Source organism: Pleurodeles waltl, chromosome 5, assembly GCF_031143425.1.
Source record: "Pleurodeles waltl isolate 20211129_DDA chromosome 5, aPleWal1.hap1.20221129, whole genome shotgun sequence".
NCBI lineage: Eukaryota > Metazoa > Chordata > Amphibia > Caudata > Salamandridae > Pleurodeles > Pleurodeles waltl.
The window spans coordinates 609,412,095-609,423,523 of record NC_090444.1 but is presented as its reverse complement, the minus strand read 5'-3'; the positions used below and the strand labels follow the sequence as shown (position 1 = coordinate 609,423,523).

Sequence of the window (11,429 nt, the reverse complement as noted above, 5' to 3'; positions counted from 1 at the left end):
GAAGTGGCCCAAGGAGAAGTGACCAGTGTTGTGCTAACAAAGCATTCATATATGAAGTGCCACACCACTAAAGCTGCCGGGTGGTGGCTCAGAGCAACTCTAGAGGTCTCCAGAAAAGTGAAGGAGACTAATGCAGACTGAGAAAGAGGCCACAGTTCCTCAGACTGTCCAAGATGACCCAGAGGCCAGCTCATCACAAGGCCTTAGACATGGCACGGAAGAAGAGGGTCCTAGTGGACAGCAGACATTATTGGAGAGAACTTCACTGTCAATGTCATTCAATCCTTGAAACCGTTATAATGACTCCACTTTCCTGAAACCACCACCATTCGATACCACCAAAATGCAGAATATTGGCGACAATCTCAAATTTAATCCAGTGCTGAATGTAGATTACAAAAGGTATATTTTCAGTCAGGAATGAAAGAGAGTTGGTGAAACAATAGACTAATTTGTTGAGAGACAATACGCCCATCAAACACTGTAAGTCCAACTAATTTAATGATGAGCAAGCAATACTTCTCAGAGTTATTGACGGATGCCTGTCAGATTCATTCAGATGAATGCTGAGGGAAACTGTTAGTTCTCATGGCTGCCAGAGCTGAAGAGTGTGCCAATCGACAGTTTGCTGGCATGGAGGCCACAGGTACCCACAGTAAGTCAGTATTGAACATGAAAAGTAAGCAGAAGCACAAAGATGAAGGTCATAAAGTGATGTCTCCACAGAAAAAGAAGTTGTTTCAGATGTGGATTTTTGTTTTCACACGAAGGTAAATGTCCCGCCGTTGGACAGCTATGTAAAAGCTGTGGGAAGGAGAGCCATTTTGTAATGGTTTGCAAGGCACAGGAAAAAGTAAGTGCATCACAGCAAGAACACAAAATGGCCGCCTGAACGTGTTCCAGAAGCGCTGTTCGATGCACGACCACATGGCCAAACAACACCACCAGTTAAGACAAATTGACCCCAAATGAAGTTGATCGTCATCTAAATCATTGTCAATAAGTTCTTCAGTATTAATATCAAGTAAAAGTGAAGAAGAGGGTTGAGCAATGTCGATGTTTCCCTCAAAATAATGTGCACATGTTGGACCGGCCGCATGTCAAGAAAAATACCAGTCAAAGAAAAGCTGACATGAAAAAGCACCAAAGTAATTCAACATTTTCCAAAGATTACATTGAAAGTAAATGGTTGTTCAATAGCTTTCATGATCGAAAGTGGCACATCGATAAACAGTATGCCTGAGGAGAAACATAATGAACTATCTCCATTGCCACAACTGACACCATCAAAAACTAAAATATATAAATAGGCTGCATCAATGTCATTGAAAAGTCAAGGTTCATTTATAGCGACGATGAAACACAAGAAGACAAAAGTGCAAGCTCCCATTCATGTGCTTCAAGGTATGGTGTCAAGTGCCTGTTCACTCAGTTTCAGCAGAGCTGCTGATATGGGACCGATCTCAGTGAATTACAGCATGAATGTTCATCACACCATAGTAAGTCAGGTCCCTTCATTGTTTCATGGGTTAGGAAAATTTAAGACTATGAAAGTACAATTACATATGAATGAGACCGTCCATCCTGTTGCTCAAAGACACAGACGAATTGCATTCCAATTACAACAAGCTGTTGAAAAGGAACTCGAATCATTACTTAAACACGATATTGAGAGTTCTACTGGTCCAGCGCCATACGTTTCTCCCATAGTGGTAGTACCCCAATGTAATGGTGTGTGAAAAGAGGATTAAGATTTGGTTTGCCCAGTCAGTGGTATGTTGGTTTTCATTTCGACTTTTTTAAAGCAGTTCTTCATTTTATGTTTTTGTTCCACAAGATGGTTCTCAGCTGACATATTTTCAGATTTTAGCTGTTTTGAGATTGGCTTTAGGTAGGCTGGGAATTTGTTCAGGGGATTGTGGCACAAAGTATTTTCAGATGTGAGCTGCTACCACAGCGAAACAGAGTCCTTTCAGAAGACATGGTAAGGAACATGGGTAGATACAGGTTGAAATGTTATAAGAGATATATTTGTTCTGATTTGGTTTCAGGTTCTAAGTATTATAGGAGTGCTAGTTAAGTACATGCATGTTCCATTTGGGTGGGGGGGGGGGGGGTTGTTAATCTTGTGTTTTCTTTTCTAGGTTGTGTTGCGGGGCCATACAATAGTCTTTCTATGGTATGGACTGTGGAACATTCGTTGGTCCATTGGGTGGCAAAGCAGGCGGGTCCTGGATATTTGGACGGCAGCTTGGATTGGATGGGGCCAGGATAGTGGTTTGCTTGGGGGGGGGGGGGGAAATCGCAGGAGATTGGGGTGAGCTTTTGGGTACACTTTCAAAGATGTTGATGGGGGTTATTGTCCTGGTTTATTGGTATTACATCTTAGAGAGAATGATCTGGTTGCTTTGGGTTATTGAAACCAATGAAGTTGGATTTAGAGCAGATCAAATCTAGGTGAACAGGTACACACATTCTTTGGTCTGAGTTACTGGCTAGGAGATTTTGGAGAGGTGCAAGGAAGAAAGCAACTATTGAAAGATTGTGAAAGAAGATTAATAGGGAAAGGAGAGGTTTTTTTGTACAATGGGTATTTTTGTTTTGCAGCACCTAGACGTTGTGTAAGAGGATAGGTTGCTTTTTCAGCAGGATGGTGTGCATTTATCTTTTTTAGGCAACAAGTTTTACATGATATAATAGTGGAGCTTCTGAGTGGGAGGTTGTGTGATTGAGGTCAGGTTCCAGTAGGTTTTTCCTTTCAGTGGAGCAGGAAAATACTGCTAGATAGAAGACATTTGTTGGATGGGAGGGCATTGGAAAGGCAGAGCAATGAGAGGTCAGTGATATTGGACAAGGACCAAAGGGATTGACAGGGCAAGGGTAATAACTTAAGGTTGCAAGCATGTCAGAGGGGTACAGTGTTTGGGTGGGAAGGGTCACCCCTGGGGGTAAGAGCTCTTAGAGGGGTAAATTGGGTGTTATAGTTGTTCAATGTTTTACTGAGGTTATTTTGTATGGCATTTGCAGGTGTATTGACATTACAATTTAGGGAACTTTTCTATAAAAGCAGCCTTTAACCCCTTACAACATTTTAAAATGCCAAGAAGTGTGATTCAACAAAGAACAGGCTTTGCTCTGACAGAGAGGTTACACTCCACGCCCCCATTCAATTAAGAATCTGCTTCAGCTCCAGCAGTCAGACACAAGCTGAAACAAAGTCGCAGTTGAATGTCAAGGTCTTTCATACCCGGGTCCCCGCCAATTGACATTTATGCAGCTGACCTAACAAGCTGGCATAGATAGGTCCGATTCGGAAACCAGTGTGAGGTCCACTGCTGTCTTTTTTCTTCACAAGTAGTATTGGGTCCTCGCTCAGTCCTCTTTCTATGGCCATTAGGGCGCACGGTTGGTTATAGGAATCTTTAACTACGTAGGCAGGCCGCTCCCCCAGCTCCCACCAAGCAGCCGGAGTAGCCGAGCACCGAACGGCAGCTGTGGTCGAGCGTCAGCTGCCGGTCTGGAGCCGGGCCGTGGAGGCAGCGAGCGTCACCGAGCCACCTGTAGCGGCGCACCCTAAGGCCGCGGGGAGTGAGGCGGCCATGCGGAGCCCTGGGCGTGCGCGCTGATCTTGGGCGCTTAGTGTGGGCTCGGCTAACCCCGCGGGTGCCTATTGTGACCTGGCGGAGGGCTGAGCCCCGGGGAGGAGAGCTGAACGGCACTGGGCGGAGAGCATGGCCAACCAGCCCGTCATTCTCAATGTGTACGACATGGTGAGTGGTGCGAAGTAGGGTGGACGGGTTAAAAGGAGAGCACGGGATCGACATTCCACAGTAATGTACTGTAATTGCATTTACAGAGCACTTTACACTACTGATAAGATGACGAGGCCATGTGTGTAATTGGAGCTGTGCGTAGTGGGAGATCATAGGAAGTGTCTGTAATCAGTATGCATGTTTGTGTCTAATTAGATGACTAGTATGTGTATGGGGGTCATAGATCGTTTGTGTGGATTTTTTGTGGGTAAATGGTAGCTGTGTATGGCGTAGCTGCAAGGTGGGCGATATCGGGTGCATCGTGTTTTTAGTTATATCTGGCTTTTTACTCAGTAAGCCTGGACGCTTAATGTTAATCTCATGCAATTATAGACCTAAAGAAACCAGAACTCACAGTTTCATTGATCTGGCTCACCTTGGCATGCATGTATTGAATCAGTTTGACACATGGAGGAGAAATGTTTAAATGATTTGGTCTCGAGACGTGTTACTTGGCATGAAGCTTGAGTGTGTGCATGGGGATTATAGATGTATGCGTTAGCTTCGAGGTAAATTTTAGAATAGGCAAATTAAGTCCACAGTTGTTGATACAGTGCAACCCTTCATCCGAACTACCTTTTGAATGGGCCATTCTGTTTCAATAATATTTTGTGACTTTAAATACGAAATAACTAGTTAAACATATTTATACGATATGAAAGGGGCAAATCTATGATGTGAATGATATTGCACTAAAAACAGAGAAGGCCACGCCGTACCAATAGTACTCGGCCTCGAATGCCTGCTCAGATAAGAGATTCCAAGCCCTTTCTTTTAGCCGAACGTAAGTATTCTGTATCTTCCATCAGAGGTGGTACGAAATCAGCATCTGCGAAGGATCTTTCTTTGTCAGTTCGTCAGAAAATCACACTGCCTTCTTTATTGTATGAGGTTAGGTGTATAGGAACCGGTGAAAGGGCAGACAGCAGTTTTAAGCTGTTGATCTGCTTCAAGTTAGTACCTGTTTAGAGAAGGGAGTCTTGCATTTACGTGGCGGTCCTGAGGCTGACGAAGAGATGAGTCAGAAGAACGAAATTTGCCAATAGTGAATGAGTAACCCGTTTAGCTCTTGAACTAACGTGTTATTTTCCTTCCATAGAAGGTAGTTTTACTCTTGGTACTCACTGCAGGCATTTCTCTTTTACAAAATAATGCATTGGTTCTCATCGGTTTAATTTCAACATATTGCTGATAATTGGTGAAATCATTGAATGTAATTAATGCCTGCGACAGCACATGACCCTCACTCATCGTATTTCTTTATATGACATTTCTATAAAAATTCCTTGTAAAAGTACACGTTATCACAGTTTCAAAAGAAGTGTAATGTGTCCTAAGTGATAAAAAAAGAAACCACAACAAGGAGACAGTATAAGGAAGAAAAACAAGAGAAATTGTGTTAATAACAAGCTACTAATCAATATTAAAAAGTCAATTGGCAAAATTTGCCTTGTTAAAAAAATACAATGAAATAAGGTAAGCAATGTTCAGATTTGCTGTCGTAAGTATTAGTTACGTGTAGTGATTTCATTAATTATCAGAAATGTGTTTAAATGATACCAATGAGAACCACTGTTTGCTTGATATAATTGTATTGCTCTTGTTGCTTTAATACAATAACACTAGAACATAGAGCCCTTCCTAGAGTTGCATTATTTGAGTTTTCATACTTTTTTTTTTTTTTTTTTTTTTTTTTTTTACTGCTTTTCCACTTCGAGCTACAACCATGTTTTCGGAATTCTATCCGTTAAGCGGGACTCCTTTTATTACTATTATTAGGTCTTGGAATGAAATAATTAAACTAGTTACTGTTTGGTGATTGCTCATGTGCTGCATACCCGTCTCTTCAGTGTGCAAAGAAGAGAGCAGAAGTGTAGTAAGGGAGAAGTGATTAAAAACAAAAAGGTTGTCCAGCATTTTTTTTTTTTTTTTTTTTTTAACAGTCACATTTTTGTTACAGTTTTATCAGGTTGCACCTAACGCGGATGATGGGCTTCTCCCTGGAGGGCCATGTAGCCACAACATGGTTAAGTGGGTAGGTTCTCCCTTACTTTGCCATTTGGTTCTTGTTCGGAGTTGTAGGAAGCCTGTAAAAAAAAAAGTTGGCTTGATTATTAGGCGTCTTTGTTTTGTTTTTTTTTGGCAGTGCAGCTGTCAAATGTTATTGCTAAAAAATAAAGGTGGCGTGGACTATCGGTCTGCCTCTTCAAACCTTTGACTTTCTTCAACCGGTCTCTTTCGGCTGTTGGCATGAGACTTTATCAATTCCCTCTCAGCTTAGTCCAGTAGAATATTTCTCATTTAATTCTGTTGGCTATTTGGGTGCATCCTTCTGCCTCCAAACAAGTGGTTCCATTGAACTGAATGAGGGACTGCTTTATAGCTACCTTTTCAGGCATCTCCTGTTTGGTGATAGTCTGCATCGCAGCAAATCAATACAAAGGGTGGAACAAACGGAGCTTCTGGGCTGTGGCTTGGCATGCTTCAATGCGCTGTGCAAGCATATTCCATCCTTTGGTGTGTGTGTGCAGTGTTTGAGGTAATTATGATTAGTAACTAAGGATGCACCCTACACCTTCAGCTAACAATTGGTCGAAAATAAATGTGTATATTCTTAGTGGTATTGTTCATTCAGAATTGACTTCTCCCAATCTTCAATGTTCTCGTAAGCATTAAGTGCATCAAGAGTACTTAACCGCTTGAAAGCTTAGGTGTTTGTGCTCTCCTCTGTCAGACACATTCTCTGGGGTTCTTCCAGGCACTGGAGAGGCACTTCTCTTAATGCTTGTGGCTGGTCCCTGTGATGGATGTGTGTGCATGTGTGTATAGATCTATATCATAGTGATGTTTTCGGCGCATCACTTTATGACATAGTATATATCACTACAGCAGTCACGGGGTTTACAGGAGTTAAACACTTGTTTATGTTGTGTCATACCTGGACTTACTGTACCGTGGGTGGGTTATATTTATTCGTTCTGGCTGGGCAATCAAACGCAGCAAGGCTCAAGCATATTAAGGTGGGAGCACCCTTTAAGTTTTGATGTATGTTCCTATCACACAGGTCTCTTAGTGTTTTGTGCACCTCAGTTCTCTGCTGCCAGCGTTAATAATGATGAGCAGTTTGCCCACAGTCGACTTTGTTTCTAGGTCTTGGCATAAGAGAAGAAAATGTACAATCCGTGGTTTTTACATACAGACAAGAATGCTACATCCAATTAAGCCATGTTCTTGTGCGAGGTGAAAGGATCTTCTGCGGGTGCCACTAATGAAGTGACCTATAAGGTTGCACATAAAATGATTGTCAACCTCTAGCATCATATTATAATTAATTTCTGAAGACTCCTCTTACTGTGAGTCATCGGAGTTGAAAGCCAGTTGGCGATTACGCAGATCTGTTAGGAAACTCGCATGCATTTTGACCTCATTCTGTTTCTGAAAGTAACAGCACTTAAAACAGTGCCAACCATTTGTGCTTGTAGGCTTTTTAGGATGTCTTTGTTTTTGCATTCAGTTGGTTTAGTGAGTGTGTGGGTGAATACAGTTTGGTTAGGCGTTGTGATCTCTAGTATAGGAGAGGTGACAAATGCAGAAAGAGAACACTACTTGTGTGCCTCTGCTTGAGCACAGTTGTATGTTCGAATTCAGATGATACATTGATGTGACAGGCGAAGGAGTAGTTAGAGTTAAAGATTTGGAGAATAGCACATGCGTTTGGGCTCTCCTTGCAAAACACAAGACGGTTCCTGTATTTGTTCTTGAATTCCATACTACCAGTTAATAGTTAAAGGCTTGTTTAAAATGCCGTTTTCGGGAGTTTCTTTAAGAATCGATTTTTTCTCAGATTGGATACGATTATTTCTTAGTCTGTATTCATGTACTTCAAGGGCCTGTCCCTTTGCTGCTTTGACAATTGTTAGTCTGTCTTGGGTAGGACCATACTTGCCTGGACGTAATCGTATAAAAGTCCAATTCTTGAAGTTTAGCTTTGCTCTGGTAAGCCCTGTACATATGCACAGGAATTTGAACTTATTCAGCACTTCCACATGATTTTGATATTTCTTGTTATGACCTCTTTGACTGCTTGTTTCCAAATTTTGTGCAGCTTGTTTATGGGCGTTTCGCGAGTCAGGGTTGTGAAACATCGCACTAGTCTGTATGCTTTCTCACCACAGTTGTAATGAACGCCATTTGGTTATTTATTTATATTTTTTGGTATAAGTGGTAACATATTTTGGAATATGAAAAGTTAGGAGTCTAGACTTTTCACGTCTCAACTTGGTTTGTGGGGTTGGTAGTTATGTTTGAGGCCAATATATCTAATTATCCAGTTCCTTAATCTTTTCTTGTAAGCCCTAAGGCTGCAGCTCCCAAGAAAGGTAACTTGGCATCTGTGCTTTCCTGTACCAAGATCTTCATCTAAGCAGATACCTTTTTTCTTAAGCAGCTGTAAACCACACCTGGGCAGTTTTATATTACATTCTGCTATATATTACCTGATGCAAATAATAATATATATGAAAGTAGATAACCTCAAAATTCGGTTTTACTAAATGAGTTCCATGATTTAAAAAAAGTAGGAACAATTAATCTTGAATACAGTTTAATTATTTGTTTTCTTTGACTGGAAAAATCTACCGGAATTAATGACATCAACTTTGGTTTTCCCCCATCCTGCAATTCGGACAATGGATTTCGACAAGGCTTCTCGAGAATGATTGCATGGTGGGTATTGTTCTTATCTACCGATTGGGAAGCTCTCGAGATGGTGCCAGAATTGCTGGCCAATGGTCACTATATTTTTGGGAAGAATTGGATTTCATTATTTTACTTAATTAAGAATTTTTTTAATGTGCTTACCGTTTAACCTTTTGGTGCACAGGAACAATTTTGTTATGTTATTTCAGTTCTATCCATAGACTCTTCTAGGTGGTCCCCATATTTGTGGAAATCAGCTTGATCATACACCACAAATGATGGTTGTGATGGTAGTTATGTTAGATATGTTTGTAGATGATTCTGCTGCTTATCCTTGGGAGCATTTGGGGCTGATGTGGCTCACTAAGCTGAACACTTTATTGGGACATTAGGTAGTAGTCAGGCCTATGGGTGAGGGCAATGGGAATGGTCCCTCTAACTGGAGATCCTGCTTGAGGGCTAATTTAACAATCCTATTTTTTTTTTAGATCTCTCCTTATTATTTGACAGTGTGGTTGGTCCCTAAGAGATTGGACAATGTTGTGCCTTTAGTGTCTTCTGTCTTTTCCCCAATCTCAACTTCTGTGGGAGTGTGGCGGGAACAAAATGGCATGTGAGGACGTAAGTTATCTGGTGAGTTGATGATCATATTAATTTCACCACCGTTGTGGGTAGCACATAGAATTAGAATATTTGCTACTGCAGATCCAGTGCAGTGTCTTCTGGAAAGAATTGCATGATAGTATGAGGTTGAATCACAGTTTAGCCATGTTGATTTTTATCCGTTTATACTTTGCATCTGTTTTCATCATTGTTATGGATATGGATATTGCTGTGACCAAGAAGAAGGGAATCCATATGCTGCTTGGGTCGTGCTGTTTAAATCTTGGGGTGATAAGAGTAATTTTGCTGGATTTTCACAAAGGAGAGCTTCTTGGTGCTGAGACCACACCAGATTGTAGAGGAATGGAGGCTGGTTTGATACTTGAATTAACTTTTTTCATGCTAGATTTGAACAGGAAGCTTTTGGAACTTGAATATCATTTCATTTTACCTCTTTACTGAGTGCATGGCTATCATGGGTTGTAACCAAGGGCTGCACAAAATGACAAACGGCCAGAGTTGAAGAAAAAGAATTGGAGAAACTGTGAAAATTTGTGTAATAAAATGATGTTATCAAAAATGAACACCAGAGGAAAGATAAAGGGATCTGTTGCATGTGTTGGACTGTTTAACTCAGGAGACCTAATGGCAGGTTGGGGATGAGTTAACAAGGGAAGGATAGTCTGTGGTAATTTTTACCTATACTCAATGGCCGGTTGATGGGGAAGCAGGCATATTTGGTCATGCAACTGAGAGATGTGCAGTTTTTGCAACAAATGTGATGGTTGACATACCACATGTGCCTTATGGTGATACAGTAGTGTGCTCTGGACTGTATTTAGTAGTATAAAGGGAATTAGTATAACACAACTGTGGTCAAAATATAGATTTTCCTAGTAAGTTATGAAGGAAAGTCTTAATTTTATTAAAGACACAGAGGCGAGTAGTATGCTTTCTCTTTTCTTTATTTTTAAACAGCAGCTGCAGTCAAACTACAAAACCCATAAGGCAAACGACAGTAGCAAATGGGAAACGATTAGTAGTTCATGAAAACACACCAATGACCATCGAGCTGACCCAATAATACATATCTTGACTGAGAACAGCCCTCTTTTCTTGCGCAAGCTTAATAAGTAACGAATAAAGAAAAAAATGGTACAACAAATACATATAGCCATTAGAATGGATAACATCTCCTGAAGAATCAACAAAGGTCCAGCAACAGAGTTCGGAAGAGTCTTTGGTTGTGGGAGTTGAGAATTCCAGGAAGAAGGATAGGACGGAAATCCAGCCGGTGGAGAAAAGAAGCGATCCTTAGGCAGAAGTCTGAGTCGTTGAGGAAGCTGGAAGGGAGGGAATAAACACAATTGTGAGAATTGTAGAGGTGGGCTAATACTCGCCTCAGTGTCTTTAATAAAATTAAGACTTTCCTTCATTACTTACTAGGAAAATCTACATTTTATGACAAGATCGGAGGCTCCTATTATGCTGTTTTAAAGCGAATTGACAACTATTAATGAAGCATGGTGATTTAGTTTACAATAAAACACTCTAAAAACATTGCCATTAGACCAATCAGCCGATCTGAGAATGTCCTCAAGGCGAGAACCGGCCCAAATGGCTTTAGAAGCCATAGCTCCTCTGGCTGAGTGGGCACCAAAAATGGAGGTATCCGTACCAGCAAGGGACATAACCCAATGGACCCAACGGGCCAAAGTGGGAGAGGAAACAGGATTTAAAGGTTTTCTAAAGGATATAAGGAGTTGGGAAGAAGAGGAATTCCTCAAATCAGCTGTCTGGTGTTCATAAGCTTTCAAACACTGGCCCATACATAACCTGGGGTGATCAGGGAAGAAAGGGTAAAAAACTGATGAAAGGTTGGTTTTGGTACATCTATAAACATTAAAAAGAACACCTGTTGGAGTAAACTGACGAGCTGTAACATCTAACGCTCTAACATCGGATAAACGTCTAAAGGAAACGAGACATAGTAACATGGTAAGTTTGGTGGACAATTGTTTTAATGAAAGCATTGAATTATCAGGCCAAGAAATAAAAAGATGTAATACAGCATTTACATTCCATAAAGAACTGTATTTGGGTTTAGGAGGATTAGAAAACTTTACTCCCTTTAACAAACGGCAGACCAATGGATGTTCTCCAACCGGTTTTCCATTGATGTAAGAATGGTTAGATGAAATTGCTGATCTGTACAAATTGATAGTATGAAAGGAATTACTTTTGCTGGCTTCCGCCACCAAAAAATTAACAATCAAAATTACATTTGTTGTAAAGGGATCAACGTGTTTTCCCACA

The 11,429-nt window shown here is 40.9% G+C and overlaps 1 protein-coding gene across 1 annotated transcript in view; it reads left to right on the top strand.

The window, feature by feature from the left end:
• The first annotated feature begins 3,470 nt into the window (after window positions 1-3,470).
• Window positions 3,471-11,429, top strand: part of DESI2 (desumoylating isopeptidase 2) — a 119,695-nt gene continuing 111,736 nt past the window's right edge. Inside the window, exon 1 of the mRNA XM_069234456.1 lies at window positions 3,471-3,770. Within this exon, the coding sequence (XP_069090557.1) occupies window positions 3,732-3,770 (39 nt within the window). The 5' untranslated portion in view covers window positions 3,471-3,731. The remainder of the gene's footprint in view (window positions 3,771-11,429) is intronic.